Source organism: Polypterus senegalus, chromosome 8 (genome assembly GCF_016835505.1).
Source record: "Polypterus senegalus isolate Bchr_013 chromosome 8, ASM1683550v1, whole genome shotgun sequence".
NCBI lineage: Eukaryota > Metazoa > Chordata > Cladistia > Polypteriformes > Polypteridae > Polypterus > Polypterus senegalus.
In genome coordinates, this window is record NC_053161.1 from 56,681,853 (window position 1) to 56,699,189 (window position 17,337).

The 17,337-nt window shown below is 37.3% G+C and overlaps 1 protein-coding gene across 2 annotated transcripts in view; it reads right to left on the bottom strand.

Moving 5' to 3' along the window:
* Nucleotides 1–723: 723 nt before the first annotated feature.
* The window catches only part of LOC120533955 (proton myo-inositol cotransporter), a 480,413-nt gene continuing 463,799 nt past the window's right edge, over nucleotides 724–17,337 (bottom strand). The window contains exons 9-12 of one of the 2 annotated variants that reach the window (XM_039761108.1): nucleotides 5,754–5,872; nucleotides 5,495–5,647; nucleotides 4,482–4,601; nucleotides 724–1,933 (exon numbers count right to left, since the gene is read on the bottom strand). In XM_039761108.1, the coding sequence (XP_039617042.1) occupies nucleotides 1,920–1,933; nucleotides 4,482–4,601; nucleotides 5,495–5,647; nucleotides 5,754–5,872 (406 nt within the window). In that variant the 3' untranslated portion in view covers nucleotides 724–1,919. Of the gene's footprint in view, nucleotides 1,934–3,338; nucleotides 4,602–5,494; nucleotides 5,648–5,753; nucleotides 5,873–17,337 lie in introns of those variants that run through there. The other variant, XM_039761107.1, reaches the window with a different exon arrangement.

Genomic DNA, 17,337 nt, shown 5'->3' on the forward strand with positions numbered 1-17,337 from the left:
TCTGGCAAAATATAACAAAGCTAATTATTTTATAAATGCCTTTGATATATATTTTTTCTCTACCCATATCATTCCACTTGTTATTCCTACTAATTCCAGGTCACACAGTAAGAAAAAGAAGCCAATAACAAATCCTGAATAGAACACCAAACCAGTGTAACACACAGGCACACACCAATACCTATCAATTCATTATTTTAGCTTTAGAATACAGGAAGAAAACTGAGTTTTTTTCAGGAGCTTTTCAATCTAATGAGTCATCCTACATAAAAACTGCATCACGGTTCAACAACTGTAAGTTGGAAATGAATTAAAGGAAGAATTTCATGTAGTCTAAAATTGTTCCTTTTTTTCTCCTAGGCTAAACCAAGATTGGACTGCGTGCAGAAAGACAGCGAACCAGTATTAAATTACAAATTGCATGTCTGTTCCATCCAAAAAACTGATTGTATTAAAAATATTGCTGAAGATACTGCCAAGATATATTAATGTTAAATCAATTTAAACACTGAATACTGTATAACTGGTGCTGTTTTGCTGTTGTTAGCAGAAAAACAATAATTCTGAGGTTGAAATATTGAAACTCTACTTTCAGTCAACTGCTTGCTTTTCTGTACATTACATTCTGGAAATAAAACTGTACATTTTCAAATTAATTATTAACACATACGTTATATTCACATTAATTAGCTAGTAGTTGATTATTAAAGTTAGAACTGGGAGACCACTTTGCTAGATAATTAGCTTCCATTTATTGTTCCATTCACATATTCAAGTGACTGAATTTAATGAATATATAATTTTATATAAAGTTAAAATTATAATAAAACATTAACAGCAACAATAACCAAATTAACTGTACAGCACTGATATTGCATAAACACTTAAAATTTACAATTACAAATGTTTCACATAGGAAAATGGCATCTGTTCATTATTTATAAACTTTATAGATGCCTACATTGTGGTTTAAAAGATTAGTTCAGGATTGCCAAAATTTATTTAAACTATTTCCAATTTCAATATTATGTGTCACATTATTGTATTGAATATAAAGTTAGTTATATCGTTGTGTTTGTAAAGTGACTTCCAGTAGTGTACAGTTTAATTAAACAAAATTTGTCAAGCTTACTTTAAAGTATGATTGTTTATTATACTATAATATTAGAATTTTAAGAAACGTTATGATTTTGGCCTTTCCTGATAATGTGTGCTTTTTAAAAAACACTATATAGTACCATTAAAATGTCACAGTCCCCTCTAACCAAGAAAATATACAAAACCTCTGAGTATTTCAAAACTCTTTTGTAATTGCACAGATGCCCAAATCCTATTATAAAGTATACAATAAATTATATCTGCTATTATGTTTGGTAATTAGACTTGGGTATACATACAGATCATGTGGTACAAAACAGCTAAACAACCTTTATACATAAGTAATGGTCAAATAATCCATTAAACAGAGCACTGATAATATTAGTTGTTTGCTCTAGTCACAAATAACATACATGATTTAACTTCAACCATGTCTTGTGCTAAAATCCAGTTTGATACCAACCAAACTACAGATATCAGACAGCTACTGAGATGTTTAACTTTGCATCAACTAATAAAAACATTTGAATTAATTACATTTAAAACACATTTATCTCACTTTGCCACTTGAAGATAAATATGTATTAGTTTTGTACACAAGGCTACAGAGGAAGACAGCAAAAATTGCACAAAACAATATTTTTTTTAGAAAAAATCACTAAATAGTTATGTATTTTCATATGCAACAACTGCATGTAAACATTTATTCTGCTATGTAAAAGATAGGAAATCATAAAATGCATCATACAAAAGGTATCTGCTTCAGGTCTGGATAAAACCTTACCTCACAATTCCCTCATCATCTTGATAAGGCCTAGTTACTAATGTACTACAACTGCAAAAATGAAGAAGAAACAAAATTGAAATGTAGATGAAAATCAATTAAATACAATCTACTTTTACTAATTTATAATATGCTGTAATATACATTTCTTTGTAAAGCTTTTTATAATAGTGACATTTGTGAAAGGTTTTATACAAGTAATGATATAATTATTTTAGAAATTTTAATTGTCATAATGAATGGAATTATATTTAAGCATCAGGGTTTGCAGCATTTTCATTTCCACAAATAAGTTTGGGGGGAGGCAGTAACTGAAAAAATTGAATCTCTTATAGGAAGGTTCAAATGTATAACATATTGTGTCTTAACCACTGCTTACCGATATGTAGGATACACCATAATCTCCATCTGGGAATCTGGAACTTTTGGAAAACTGAAGTCTGATGGCATTTTTCAAATCCGAGTTTGGTTTGTTTAATTGGTCTACAAAATTCAACACTATTTCAGAACCAAGTCTTTCATTTTAATACCTAATTTTAAACAGAATATGTTTATATTTGCAAGTTGTAGTAAAGTATGTTAGCTTCAGATGTGCATGAAAGTAAGCTGGTCATCGAGAGTGACCTTATAATAGATAATATAAACTTTTATGAAGAAGGCATGCTCAGAATTACCTTTCTAAATGAATATTCTTCAAAAAGAGTGTGTAAAGCAAGTAATTAAAATAAAAGCTGAAGGAACATACTTTAAACATCCTGAATACCACTTTAATCTGAGTGTAATTGCAAAAATTTAATTTATGTAAACATTTTCATCATTTTAAACTGCAAAAACCATACACTACAAATATAATGTGTGTTGAGATGAATAAGTAAATGTGAAAATTCCTAAAAAAACAGAGCAACATTATAAATATGATGTAAACTATGTACCAGAAAAAATACTATACCAAAAAAGGCAACAGTCTATATGACCTTTGCTTACCTTCTGTTTAATTGCTACTTTGGTTCCTCCCATAGTTACCCATCAGCTATTCAATTAAATCATCTGTATTTATTTTTGTTTTTCTTATTCTGGGTATGAATAGATCCCCTCTGCATTACATATGAATTACTTGATGTTCAAAACTTTTGATTAAATACTAATTTTGCAAATTAACATACATTAAATAAGTACAAAACAAACATGCTAAAATAAACCTCATTTTTGGATGTTTTATATTTTAGAATTTAACATTTCCCTCAACATTTGATATTTTTGTATCTCAGTTATTTTTTTTATACATTTTAATTCCTTTTTAGTTAATTTGTGGTATTTCAATTTTTAAACAGCAATTACACAGTTTAAAATGGTAAACTGGACACTAACAGCATTCAAAAGAAAACCAATACCAAAGATCATTGTTACCTAGTCCTGATCCTTGCAATCTTTGTACCTGCTATTTTTTCATTTCCAGTGAAACTGACTGTATCAGCATTATCAACAGATGCAGTAATCACCTGCTTGGTTAAATTAGAGTATCTCTGTGTCAACGAAAACTTTAAGGTAAGCTTTTTCTTCTTTCAAGAAGATAACAAACAATGCTTGCTGATGGTAGAGTGAAGGGCAGGCAATTTCACCTTTGCAAAATATATGTAAAAATGACTTTTCCTATAATTACAGAGAGACTAGCTAATTAAAAAAGAACTTGGGATTAGTTACTTCAAAGAGTTTTAGGAAAGACATGATTCATGCTTTTTTTAATTTTAGAAAATAAAATTTCTGATCATGTTAATAGATTGCATTCTTTTTGAAGTCTTGATGTCTAATTAATTATATTTTTTCACATAAAAGTGATGTTTTGATATGCTATTTAGTAGAGTTTGCCCTCACAGAAAGTGCTGAGAAAGCTACATTACAACTGCTCATTTCTCTAGTTGTGAAAACTGTAATAGACCCCAAACCTTATTTGTAACACCACAGTTTTTAAGTTAAATTAAATATCTGTTAGGGTCTTTGACTAAATCTCCACCTCCAATGACACGAGGAAAAGGACTGGGGAACACTGACATAATTGTTAGTTGTTTATTGTATTAAATGGAAAATACTGATTCAAAGGAACTGGAATGTAATACTGAGGAATCTGAATAAGATGATGACAATACTATTTTTGTGTCTTTGGCAGTTTTTTTTCTTTTTAACATTCGTTCATTGTACCGTTTAATGATAATTTAGGAATAGTATAAGGAAACTGAACATTCTTGTTTTCTTTTTTTAATTCCTAGATAACTTTAAGTGAGGTTTGCATTATGTAAATGACAGAGTTTAGGGTTTTTAAAGCTAAATGAAAATTTAGTACATGTAATGAAAATATTTTCCACAAAATACAAGAGCAAATTCTAATAAAGATAACACAATTTGGAAACAGACCAGAAGCAGAGTAGTGAGGTCACCAATAACTGCTCATCCCCCAAAGGCCTTTAAATTACTAAATGACTGGACTGCACTATACATTATTCTACATCAGAGGCATCATTGTCAGAGAGATGGTAATTGCTTCCTTTCACTCGAATATATTCAATATGTCTGCCTTCATCAGAATCTGAAGATCCACACGTACATAACTGGTTTTCAAATAATGATTCAATTTCCTCTAATCGTCTTCCTTTAGTTTCTGGTAGGCATCCATAGATGAAAAGGAATCCCAGAGCTGCAAGTCCTGAATAGAGGAAGAAAGCACCTAAAAAAGAAAAGGCACTTTTTATAAAAGTTGGAAAAATGCAACAGCATACTGAGGTAAAATCAACATAGTAAACCTTAATTTGAAACAAAAAAAAATTCAAGCTCAATAAAAATGAAACATACTATAAAAGCACCATGTTCATTATTAAACAATTAACAAAATGTACCGAAAGATGTTAAGAAGGTCATCTGCTAGGAGCATGATCCTGTTGCAAATGAATGTCCACTTTTTTTTTTTATAAAAATCTGATAACTGGTTAATGCATGGCTGACTAATTGACAGCTACAGTACACCCATTTTTTCTCCATTGTTTATTAGGCAATAGACTATTATACTAAAAAGGAAACATTGAACATGTAGGGCTGTTGACTTTAAATGACCATTTTCAATAGAAAATGAACCATCATGTAGTTTTCTAGTACTCTCCTAAAGAAAGACAGTGGAGGGCACTCCTGAGCTTTCTCTGAAACTACACTGAACTGAAAGAAGTTGCATGTTCATCCAAAAAGGGTGTTTTATTTTACATAATGATCTCAAGAGAGGGAGAAAGAAAAAAGTGAGGAATGCCTTGAAAAACTTTGGAGCCCATTTCTTTCAGCTCCTTCTGGCAAGCCCAGATATTCACACACTCTTGAACCCCTGCATCCAATCAACTGGCTAGGCAATCACTGTGCAGAAACCCCCTGCTGCCACCTACTGGTTACTACTTGTGCCCTCCTGAAATAAACACTTGGGAGGCAATCTCAGAGCACATGACTTTTTAAACAGCCCCTTTTGATTGTTTGTGGATTGATGCATCATTCTTGCGAGTCTCTCTACTACCATGTGCATTTCCAGGCCCTGCCTAACCACCCTCTACACCTGATCAACATTATTATCTTTGTGCATACCATAATAAGTCAGGTATTCAGCCACATGAAGAAAGGTCAAGGAAACTAGAACATTGAATATCCAGTTCACTCCAGCTGAACATGCATTTCCTGTACTTCTTGCCCAAAGTGGATATATCTCAGAATTTACTGTCCATGGCATTGGTCCCATTCCTGAAACAACAGAAATCTGCAAGTTACAATGCATAGAATACATAATTATTTTACTGAATAAAGAATTTTGCAGCGATGTATAAGAAATTCCAATTCAGTGTCTTACCAGGTGCAAAAAATACCAGGTACAAAATAAGGCCCAACAACGCAGTCCAAGAGTAGGGCGTGGGGCAGTAGTTATAAGCCCAAAATATCCCCTGTGCTGTATTGCTTGTATTTGAGCACCTAATCAACAAAAAAAAAAAACAGTTTATGTTTATACATAAATACATGTTTTATTATGGGGGAGAAAACACGTTTTAGTTGTATAACAAATAATGTATTTTTTACTGCAGACACAATAATGTGACTATATCCAGTATAAATAAAAAGGTTTTCAGTTTCATAAATTGTCAATCTACAAATCAGTCATCCAAAGCCCCACCATTGCAATCGTATGGGGCGATGCTGACTAACTGTGGTGACGCTTTGAGCTCCCTTTACAGAGAGGCCTCTTCTATTTTGTGGCTTGTACACTGGCCTGGAGGCCCACTCAGATGGTTAGCTTTAAATAGTGAAAACATTTTTATAGTGAAAGACCTGGACAATTACTGTGCTCATCTATTATATATGCTATATGTGTACTTCTTTATTAATAATTGACCTGGTGTTCAGCTTTTCTGTTTTTGCAGTATTACCCTACTTTACCAAATCATCTTATATTCAAATCATATTGGTATGCAACCACCTAACTGAGGAATGGTGCCTTTTTTAAAAAAACATTTATTTGAGACTGCAAGTCATTAATTTTATTGTGATTGTTCCTGCATGGTTTACCTAATTGTAGATCAATTCACAAGGAACCACTCTCACAGAGGAGGAAATCTCCTACAGAGCAAATAGCAGGGTACTGCACATTGCAGAAAAAAGGCATTTTTATGGAAAAGCAATTATTGGGATTTGTCCCACTGTGATTTTAAAACAAGAGCAAACCCATAACTATAACTTGCATACTATTTAAAATTGAAAAATGTTTTAACAGAACAGGAAAACAACACACTATTCACACTTGTAAAACAATGCAGGAAACCATTAGAGTATAATCAATTTACAGTATATACATATATATATATTTTTTTTTTCTTTTTTAACGTAAAACACATGATAACTACTTCCTAATGCTTTAGACAATATATGGTCTGTCCATAAAACAGTCTAAAACAATAAGAAGTTGTTTCCAGCAACTGGTATAGTAGTTAAAAAGCTATTTTATATGTCATTCTTTCTTAAAAATGTTTCTGTATTTTAATTTAGTTGCTATATATTGTACTTCCATTTGATTACTTCCAAAATCCCTTATTCATCTGCTTAGTTACTTAAAAAATGTGTTGGCTACTTAGACATAAGGCCTTTTGGTTTTGCACAGTTTTGGGTATGAACAGGTAGAGGACACATCATGAAGCAGGCTGATAAATTATCTTGTCAATGTAAAAGTTGTCACCCATTATATTATGAATTATGACAGATTTCACAGTATAATCAATTGCCCCATGTTGAAGCAGTGTTCCTATCCTAGCAGGTTAATCAAATGGTGCATAAGAGAATTGGATTCAGTGATTTAACAGATTCATGTCATCTCAAAGTGTTCTATTTTGCAAGGGAGTCATTCAAAGGGTTTGCTTAAGTTTATTATTAATAATAATAATAATAATGAATTTTATTTATAGGGCACTTTACATTAGCAGTATATCTCAAAGTGCTACATAAAAAGTTTAAACAAAGGCAAAGCCAGATAAAAACAGAGATAAAACAACAATAATTATAACATTCTTGTTAATAAGCTTTCCTAAATAGAAAAGTCTTTAGCTGTTTTTTAAAACAGCCCACAGCCTGCTGTGTTATTATGCTCTCTGGTAGGGCATTCCAGAGCAGTGAAGCAGTGGCTGCAAAGGTTCAGTCACCCATTGTATGAAGTTTGGTCACGGGGCGGCCAAGGCGGTAGGTATTTCCAAAATGGAGGTTTATTAGGCTTTTTAATACCACAGCATATAATCTATCAGTCAATCTATCATTGCTATTCCAAAGAAGGAAAATGTGGAAAGGCACTTTCGAACTGTTCATAAAAACTACGAAACTGACTTCCTTCCGAAAAGCGATCTCAGAAAGAGAAAGGAGAGGGAACTAAAATCGCAGTCCTTCCAAGAAGAGAAATTCCTGCTGAGATTTCGAGACCCCTGGCCGGAGAAAAAGGAGTTTCTCCTTGTCATTAAACATGCAGAATACAAGCAACTTAATAACGATATGACAAACATGTTGAATAAGCTTAATTTACAGCTGCAAGGAAAAGACAAAACCATGGTCAATATGATTAGCTCAGTGTGAATGATAGGAGGCGCTATCACTCCCTTGAACCCTTGTCCAAGACTCCAGACACCAGGAAAAAGTCCAAATGTTGACTTTATTTATCTTCCACAGTGCACAAAGCACCCTCTTCTCCACTATACTCATATACAAATCAATCACAAATACAATAAACAATCCTCCACTCCCAGACACGTTGCCACCCCTCCACCCAGTCCAGCTCGCCGTCTGGGAGCTCCCACAGTCCTTTTATACCCCCTGACCCAGAAGTGTTTCAAATCCCCAGTCCATGTGATTCTTTATCACTTCCGGGTCAGGCACAAGTCCTTTTCTTCACCCCGGAAGTACGTCACTTCTGCCGTCGCTCTGCCTATGACGCACTTCCGGGTTATAGGGCACATATAACTCTTTGGTCCTCCCTGCAGCTCCCTCTTGCGGCCTTGAAATTATATGTATAATGGTCATAACTGGAACCTACTTACGTACATATATACGGCCATAGCCTGCAGCTTGGTCGCCGTGTGAGGCGGAGTTGTGTCCCTCATCGTCACGCCTCCCACGTAATTGAGTACCTGCCCATATAAGGCTGTCCGTCAGCAGCTATCCAACAGACACGCAGCTGTGAAATATTCGCAGGTGAAGAACTGTGTTTATGCAAATGAAGATGAGATGGTCAGGGATAGACTAGTGTTTGGCACAAACTCAGCGAAAGTGCGAGAAAAACTTTTAAGTGCCGGATCTGAGCTAACATTAAATAAAGCCGTGGACATCGCAAGATTGCACGAGATAGCACAAGCACAGCTGAGAAGCTTTGATGCATGTACTCTGAACGACTCACGTGAACTGACTTTGCAGGACTGGGAAAGGTAAACCCGTGCATGCAGTGTGTGATGTCTCAGATAAAGAAGAACACGAGCTGTCTATTGATGCAGCAAGAAAGGAACAACCCTCTGAATCTGAACAAGCCTTTGTAGACATAGCAATAGGAAAGCAAGGTGTAAAGCTTAAGTTTAAATTAAGTTCATAGACACGCTACCGCTAAATATTCGCAGGTAAATCCACAACTTAATACCGGGAATGCCTGTTAAACATCTTAGATTCATGAGTACCGATTTGAGTAGTGAACACTTCGATGAATGAAACCTGTTATCTTTACAACGGTTGACAAACACGGAATATAACTTGAACACAACACATCCTCCAAATATGAACCTGATTGAAAGAAATAATGATGATCAAATCCTTGATGACAGCAACACTCATAACAGTCACAAAACAGTTACATTGACAATCATGTTACGTTATTTTTAAAATGTTTCCTGTTCTTTTTCATAACTTCTTTAACACACTACTTCTCCACTGCGAAGCGCGGGTATTTTGCTAGTATATATATATATATATATATATATATATATATATATATATATATATATATATATATATATATATATATATATATATATAAACTACTCACAAAAATTAAAGGAACACTTTAAAGAAACACATTAGATACATCAGATCTCAATATGAAGTTGGATATCTATACAAATAACGACAGGGCAATGTCTTAGGAACAAAAGGATGCCAAGTCTTTTAATGGAAATAAAAGTTTTCTGCCTACAGAGGGCTCAATTGTGTAGACACCCTAAAATCAGAGTGAAATGAAGATGTGGCAGGCTAGTCCATTTTTCAAAAACTTAATTTCTGCTACTCAAAATGCTTTTCAGTATCTTGTGTGGCCCCCACGAGCTTGTATGCATGCTTGACAACGTCGGGGCATGCTCCTAATGAGACGACGGATGGTGTCTTGTGGCATTTCCTCCCAGATCTGTATGAGGGCATCCCTGAGCTGTTGTACAGTCTGAGGAGCAACCTGGCGCCTAATGGACCCGAAACATAATGTCCCACAGATGTTCTATTGGGTTTAAGTCGGGGGATCGTGAAGGCCATTCAATTGTTTCAATTCCTTCATGCTCCAGGTACTGCCTGCATACTCTTGCCACATGAGGCCGGGCATTGTCGTGCATTAGGAGGAAACCAGGACCTACTTCACCAGCGTAGGGTCTGACAATGGGTCCAAGGATTTCATCCTGATACCTAATGGCAGTCAAGGTGTCTTTGTCTAGCTTGTAGAAGTCTGTGAGTCCCTCCATGGATATGCCTCCCCAGACCATCACTGACCCACCACCAAACTGGTTATGCCGAATGATGTTACAGACAGCATAACATTCTCCATGGCTTCTGCAGACCCTTCAACATCTGTCACATGTGCTCAGGGTGAACCTGCTCTCATCTGTGAAAAACACAGGGTGCCATTGGTGGACCTGACAATTCTGGTATTCTATGGTAAATGCCGATCGAGCTCCACTGTGCTGGGCTGTGAGCACAGGGCTCACTAGAGGACGTTGGGACCTCAGACCACCCTCAAGAAGTCTGTTTCTGATTGTTTGGTCAGAGACATTTACACCAGTGGCCTGCTGGAGGTCATTTTGTAGAGCTCTGGAAATGCTCATCCTGTTTGTCCTTGTCCAAAGGAGCAGATACCAGTCCTGCTGATGGGTTAAGGTTCTATGGTCCTGTCCAGCTCTCCTAGACTAACTGCCTGTCTCCTGGAATCTCCTCCATGCCCTTGAAACAGTGCTGGGAGACACTGCAAACCTTCTGGCAATGACACACATTGATGTGCCATCCGGGAGAAGTTGGATTTCCTGTGCAACCTCTGTAGGGTCCAGGTTTAGCCTCATGCTACCAGTAGTTACACTGACCATAGCGAAATGCAAAACTAGTGAAAAAAACAGTCAGAAAAGATGAGGAGGGAAAAATGTCAGTGGCTTCCACCTGTTAAACCATTCCTGTTTTGGGGGTCATCTCATTGTTGCCCCTCTAGTGCACCTGTTGTTAATTTCATTAACAGCAAAGCAGCTGAAACTGATTAACAACCCCCTGTGCTACTTAACTGACCAAATCAATATCCCAGAAGTTTCATTGACTTGATGCTATACTCTGATTAAAAAGTGTTCCTTTAATTTTTTTGAGCAGTGTATATATATATGGAAGAGAAGGTCTGTGATACGGTTTGCATATTAGCAGCTGGAGATCCATAAAGGGAGAAAATGAATCACGTATTATAAAGTAGTTTTTATTCCTGAGCTTTCAACCCCTACCAGGGGTCTTCATCAGAGGATAATGCTTAGTCATACAAGAGTCAAAGGCAATTTATAGCTATACCTTAGGGAGTTTGGTGGCTAGGTCCGTGTGTGTGTGTGGGGGTCTTGGGGTTGTTGGGAGTAAAGTCTTGTTTATTAAGAATAAGTTCTTCTTAAGTTTGTATATGCTGGATTTATGTCCAAGTGTCTGTTGATGGCGTTCTCATTTCATAACCAGGATTTAGCCAGCTCTCTGGCACTTTTATTATTGGCTTTAAATTTTACTTGTATATCGTCCCAATTACATGTATGTCCTGTTGATTTAGTATGCTTATAGATCAATGACAGTGCGTCCTTTCTTCTGACGGCGTTGCGGTGTTCCTGTATACGTGTTGCGATTCTTTTTGAAGTTTGTCCTATGTATACCGCTGAGCACGAACTGCATGGAATGCTATAAACTGCGTTTTGTGTTTCTGCTATCGATTTCTTGTTTTTAGCATTGAAGTGGACCGTGCGCAGATTGTTCGTGGGTTTGTGTGCTATTCTGACACCTAACTTGGCCAGGATGCGTGCAGCACCTTACCCCTGTAAGGTATTGCTATATATTGCCTTTGACTCTTGTAAGTCTAAACATTATCCTCTGATGAAGACCCCTGGTAGGGGTTGAAAGCTCAGGAATAAAAACTACTTTATGATACGTGATTCATTTTCTCCCTTTTGTGGATCTCCAGCTGCTAATATATATATATATATATATATATATATATATATATATATATACAGTAATCCTCCTCGATCGCGGGGTTGCGTTCCAGAACCCCCCGCGATAGATGAAAATCCGCGAAGTAGAAACCATATGTTTGTGTAGTTATTTTTATATATTTTAAGCCCTTATAAACTCTCCCACACTGTTAACATTATTAGAGCCCTCTAGACATGAAAATAACACCCTTTAGTCAAAAGTTTAAACTGTGCTCCATGACAAGACAGAGATGACAGTTCTTTCTCACCATTAAAAGAATGCAAACAGATCTCTTCAGGAGCAGAGAATTTCAGAGGGAGAGAGAGAGATCGCTTGCAAAGAAAAGCAAACAATCAAAAAATCAATACGTGTGCTTTTAAGTTTGCGCGGCATTTTTAGAGAGGCGTTAATATCTTCTAAGCAAACAGCCTCTGTGCAAACAGCCCTCTGCTCACATCTCCTCCGTCAGGCGCAGAGAACGTCAGAGAGATAGAGAAAGAGAGAGCTAGATTAAAGCAATCCATCAAAAAATCAATAAGTGTGCTTCTGTAAGCACCACGATAAAGCGGCATTTCTTAGAGGTGCGTCTGTATCTACTAGGCAAACAGCTTCTGTGCAAACAGCACCTCTGCTCACACCCCCTCCGTCAGGCGCAGAGAAAGTCAGAGAGGGTGAGAGAGAGGCAGAGACAAGCAAACAATCAAGCACCGCACGGGATGTATATCTTATAGCATTGAGGAGTTTTAGTTAATATGTAATACATGCTCTGATTGGGTAGCTTCTACGCCATCTGCCAATAGCGTCCCTTGTATGAAATCAACTGGGCAAACAAACTGAGGAAGCGTGTAGCATAAATTAAAAGACCCATTGTTCGCAGAAATCAGCGAACCAGCGAAAAATCCGTGATATATATTTAGATGTGCTTACATTTAAAATCCGCGATAGAGTGAAGCCGCGAAAAGACGAAGCAGCGATATAGCGAGGGATTACTGTATATTATATATATATATATATATATATATATATATATAGTGACAGATAGGGGGCGCTATCGCTCCCTTGAACCCCTGTCCACAACTCCAGACACCAGGTAAAAGTCCAATAGTTGACTTTATTAAATCACCACAGTGCACAAAGCACCCTCTCCGCCACTATACTCATACAATCAATAGCAAATACAATAATACAATCCTCCACTCCCAGACACGTTGCCACCCTTCCACCCAGCTCAGCTCGCCGTCTGGGAGCTCCCATAGTCCTTTCATATTCCCTGACCCGGAAGTGTTCCCAATCCCCAGTCCATGTGATTCATTATCACTTCCGGGTCAGGTACAAGTCCTTCTTCTCACCCCGGAAGCACGTTGCTCTATGACATACTTCTGGGTTACAGGGCACGAATGATTCTTTGGTCCTCCCTGCAGCTCCCTCTTGTGGCCCCTGTGGTATCCAGCAGGGTCGTGTATAATAACTACATAGTCCATGACTCCCTGCTGGTCTTCGGGGCACCTCCATACTGCAGGGAGGGCTCCATCTGGCAGCCTGGAGGTATTGGCCGGGATAACAAGCTGGCTAAAGACCACTATATATATATATATATATATATATATATATATATATATATATATATATATATATATATATTGTGACAGATTAAGGGTATTGCTCACACCCTTGCACCCTCAGACCACATGTCAGACACCAGATAAAAAGTCCAATAATTATTTATTATAATAATAATTGTGCACAAAGCACCACCACTCCACTATTCTTCAATAAACAATACAATAAACCAATAAATCACAATCCTCCACTCCCAGACGCTTAGTCACCCTGCCTCCCAACTCAGCTCATTGCCTGGGAGTTCCCACAGTCCTTTTATATTCCCCGACCCAGAAGACCCCAACTTCGGTCCTCCCTGCAGCTCCCTCTCGTGGCCCCCATGGCATCCAGCAGGGCGGTGCATAAAAACTACATTGTCCATGATGCCCTGCTGGTCTTCTGGGGACCTCCATGCTGCAAGGAGGGCTCCACCTGGCGGCTTGGGGGTATTGGTCGGGGTACATGGCCAGCCATAACTTACAATATATATAAATAGCATTTTTAATGTAGGTAGATCATTTTGACCTGGTCATTTTAAAAGTATCTCGCAAGCCGAAAAAGTGTGGGCACCCCTGCTCCTCATCATCATGCAAATACAAAGACCAAAAAGGATGGGACAATTAACTAAAAATAATCATTTTATGTTAACCCCAAAATCTAACAAGTTAACCTTACTTCATTATAACCCTACATTTTAATGACTCTTTATTTATTTATTTTCCAGAAGAGACTAAATCGCATCATTCTTCTAAATCAAAGCTCAGATACAGATGTTTAATGGGGGCTCATTCTAAACAGAAGGTGGCAGTTGTGATGTAACATACTGACTTACACACATTCTGTGTGCCAGAAATGCCTTCCTTGTGGACAAATTGATAAATCAGCAATCAAGGTATGAGGCTCAGGGTGAGTATGACAGCTTGTGCTGGTTATCAATAATGATCAGTTGACCTTATTTTATATTTGTTCTGAAGACTCAGTCTTAATGATGTTGCTCTACAGATGAGGTGTGCAGCAAGAACATTTTATACCTGTACTCCTGCCGCAGAATTTGGTCCATCTTACACACAAAGACCATTATTTAATGATCATTTTTAGGATACAAGAGAGCATGGGGCACTATACATGCACATGTGGATGATGTCACCGGCACAAAATAATAATTTATTTACTATTTTATATTTGTCATTTTGTAATCTTCTCTGCGGTGGGCTGGCACCCTGCCCAGGGTTTGTTTCCTGCCTTGTGCCCTGTCTTGGCTGGGATTGGCTCCAGCAGACCCCCGTGACCCTGTAGTTAGGAAATAGCGGGTTGGATAATGGATGGATTTTGTAATCTTTTGAGCTGTACTACTATATAATTTTTGTTTTTCCATGTTCATTCCTTCTACTTTCTACTTCTGCTACTTTCTAAAAAACATTTGCACCCTGTTCAAAACTTCCACATTCAAAAGAAACCAAGTGATTACTCTCAAGAGTACAAGTGTAACATCATAAAATGGATCTCTTACAATTATTTTACACAGACTCTGGTGCTGTAGACAATAAATAACAATAATGTTTGGGGTCAGGAATTTTCAAATAGCCAGAGTGTAATATCACCAATTACTTTACTAGGCTTTATACTCCTTAGCACGGCTAACTAGTTACAATTTGTATGACTTAGTGCCCTTTATGTGCAGACTTACACTCCCTCTCGCTCTCTGATTCTCATCTGCAGCTCTACTTTCTGTACCACACATCAAACTCTGTTCTATGGGAGCTCGAGCATCTCTCATAGTGCTCCTCAAGTCTGGAATTCTCTTCTCTCTCATATACATCAGCTCGATTCAATCTCACATTTTAAAACTGCCTTCAAAACGTATCTTTTCAAACTGGCATATCAACTGTGAATTTTGCACTGTTACTGCCTGTTATATTTGTTTGTTTGCTAATTATTGCTTTGTGATTTATCATTCTCTTGTTTTTATTTTACTAATGTTGTTTAATTTTATTATAAGGTGACCTTGAGTTTTAAGGAAGGGGCCTATTAAATAAAATGTATTATTAATATTATTTATTATCTGGAATTGGTCTCGTCCGATGCGAGAGATGGACGTCTGAAGTGGAGCTCCGCTAGCAGTGGTGCTATTTTTCATATTATTTGCTTATTATTCTGAGATATCCTGTATTTATTCAACGCAAGAGGGACCGCTACAGTATATGTAAACACATATAAACATGGCCAACAAGAAGGGGTCGAAAGAATCGAAGACTAAAGCTACATCAAGCTGCGATCAGCAAGCCCTAGTTCGAGATACGGCCTCTCAGAGACAGACCTGGATCAGATGGGCGAAAGTACAGACTCCTCGGGACCACGGTCCGCTACATCGTCGCCGCTGAGGCGAAAAGGGGAGCGAAGGTGCGATCGTGAGTGCAGATGTGGATAGCTCGCCGATTGGAGAGGATTACCTGAAACTGGAAAAGGCCGGGAGGTCCGCGGCTTCAGTTACGCAATACGCGGGACTGGAGCAGCGGGACACCGGCTTCAGCAGAGTCTGCTGCTTCATCTACGGCACAAGAAGGCACATTTGAGCTATCTGAACTGAAAGTGTTGCTCGCTGAGTTCACGCAAGATATAAAGAAAAGCGAGAAGGCTAATGAGAAAGCAACGGCAAAGGCACTTGAGAGACTGAAACAGGAATTAAAACAGGAAATCCAACAGGCAAATGAAAGGCTGCGTCAAGAAGTACAACTTGAACCGACAGGTGCTGGGTAAAATTGAAGAGCGCATTGAGAAAAACTCGTTAAACTGAGCACGCTTGCTGATCGATTGGAGCATCTTAGTGAGACATTCACGAATCGGATCGAAATAGCGAACATCTAGCTGCCAGTGCCGAGGAAAGAGCAGTAAATGTCAGTTGAATGTAAAAACTCGGAGAAAAACTTGGAGACAGACTGGCTGCTTTAGAAGATGGGAATAGAAGGTATAATGTCAGAATTGAAGGCCTGCGGAGAATCGAGAAAGTTTAAACCGTGAAATTCGCAACTGAACTTTTTCTAAAATAATCGGGGCGACTTTAAAGCAGAATCTGAGATAGCAGCGGCTTACAGCGTCTGGATCAAACACCGTCAGACCCGACCAAGATCTTTTATAGTCCGTTTTGAGCGATTATCATTTAAGTTAGAGGTGATGGAACTCCTCAGGAAAAAAGGAAGATATTATATATGAAGATTGCCACATTAGCGTCTTCCCTGACTTCTCTCCAGCAACAGCTATCAAAGCGCCGCCTTCTATAATATTAAACAGCGGCTACGGCAAGCCAATGTCAAATCGGCCTCCTGTATCCGGCAAAACTGAAAGTGGAATGGCAGGGTCATTTCTATGTTTTCGCTAGCAAGGAGGAGGCAGAAAATGAGTTAAGAAAGCTGATCCGGGACTATTCTGATACATAATTGTGAGTCATGGCGGTAAATGATAAAGCTAGGATTAATAATCTACTGTCTGATCTATTTGTTTTAAAATACGGGTTTTTATCAGCATATATTCTCATATTCTTATATTATTATTACTTACTTATTACTTATCATTACTTAGTATTACTAGGGCTAAATGTTTATGTTTTATTGTGCTTAATTACGTTTTCCTCCTCTTTTTCTTTTCTAATTATTTCATGTGTACCCTAAATGAGACTGTTCAATATCATACCCTTGGTTTGCTGTTATTGCTATTACTGCATTAAGACTTGTTATGCTTGTTTTGGACACATCTTTAACACCATCACCTGGGTTTATTATCTGGGGATATCATCTTAATGCACTAAAATTGATGAAGATTATATGTATGTATATATATATATATATATATATATATATATATATATA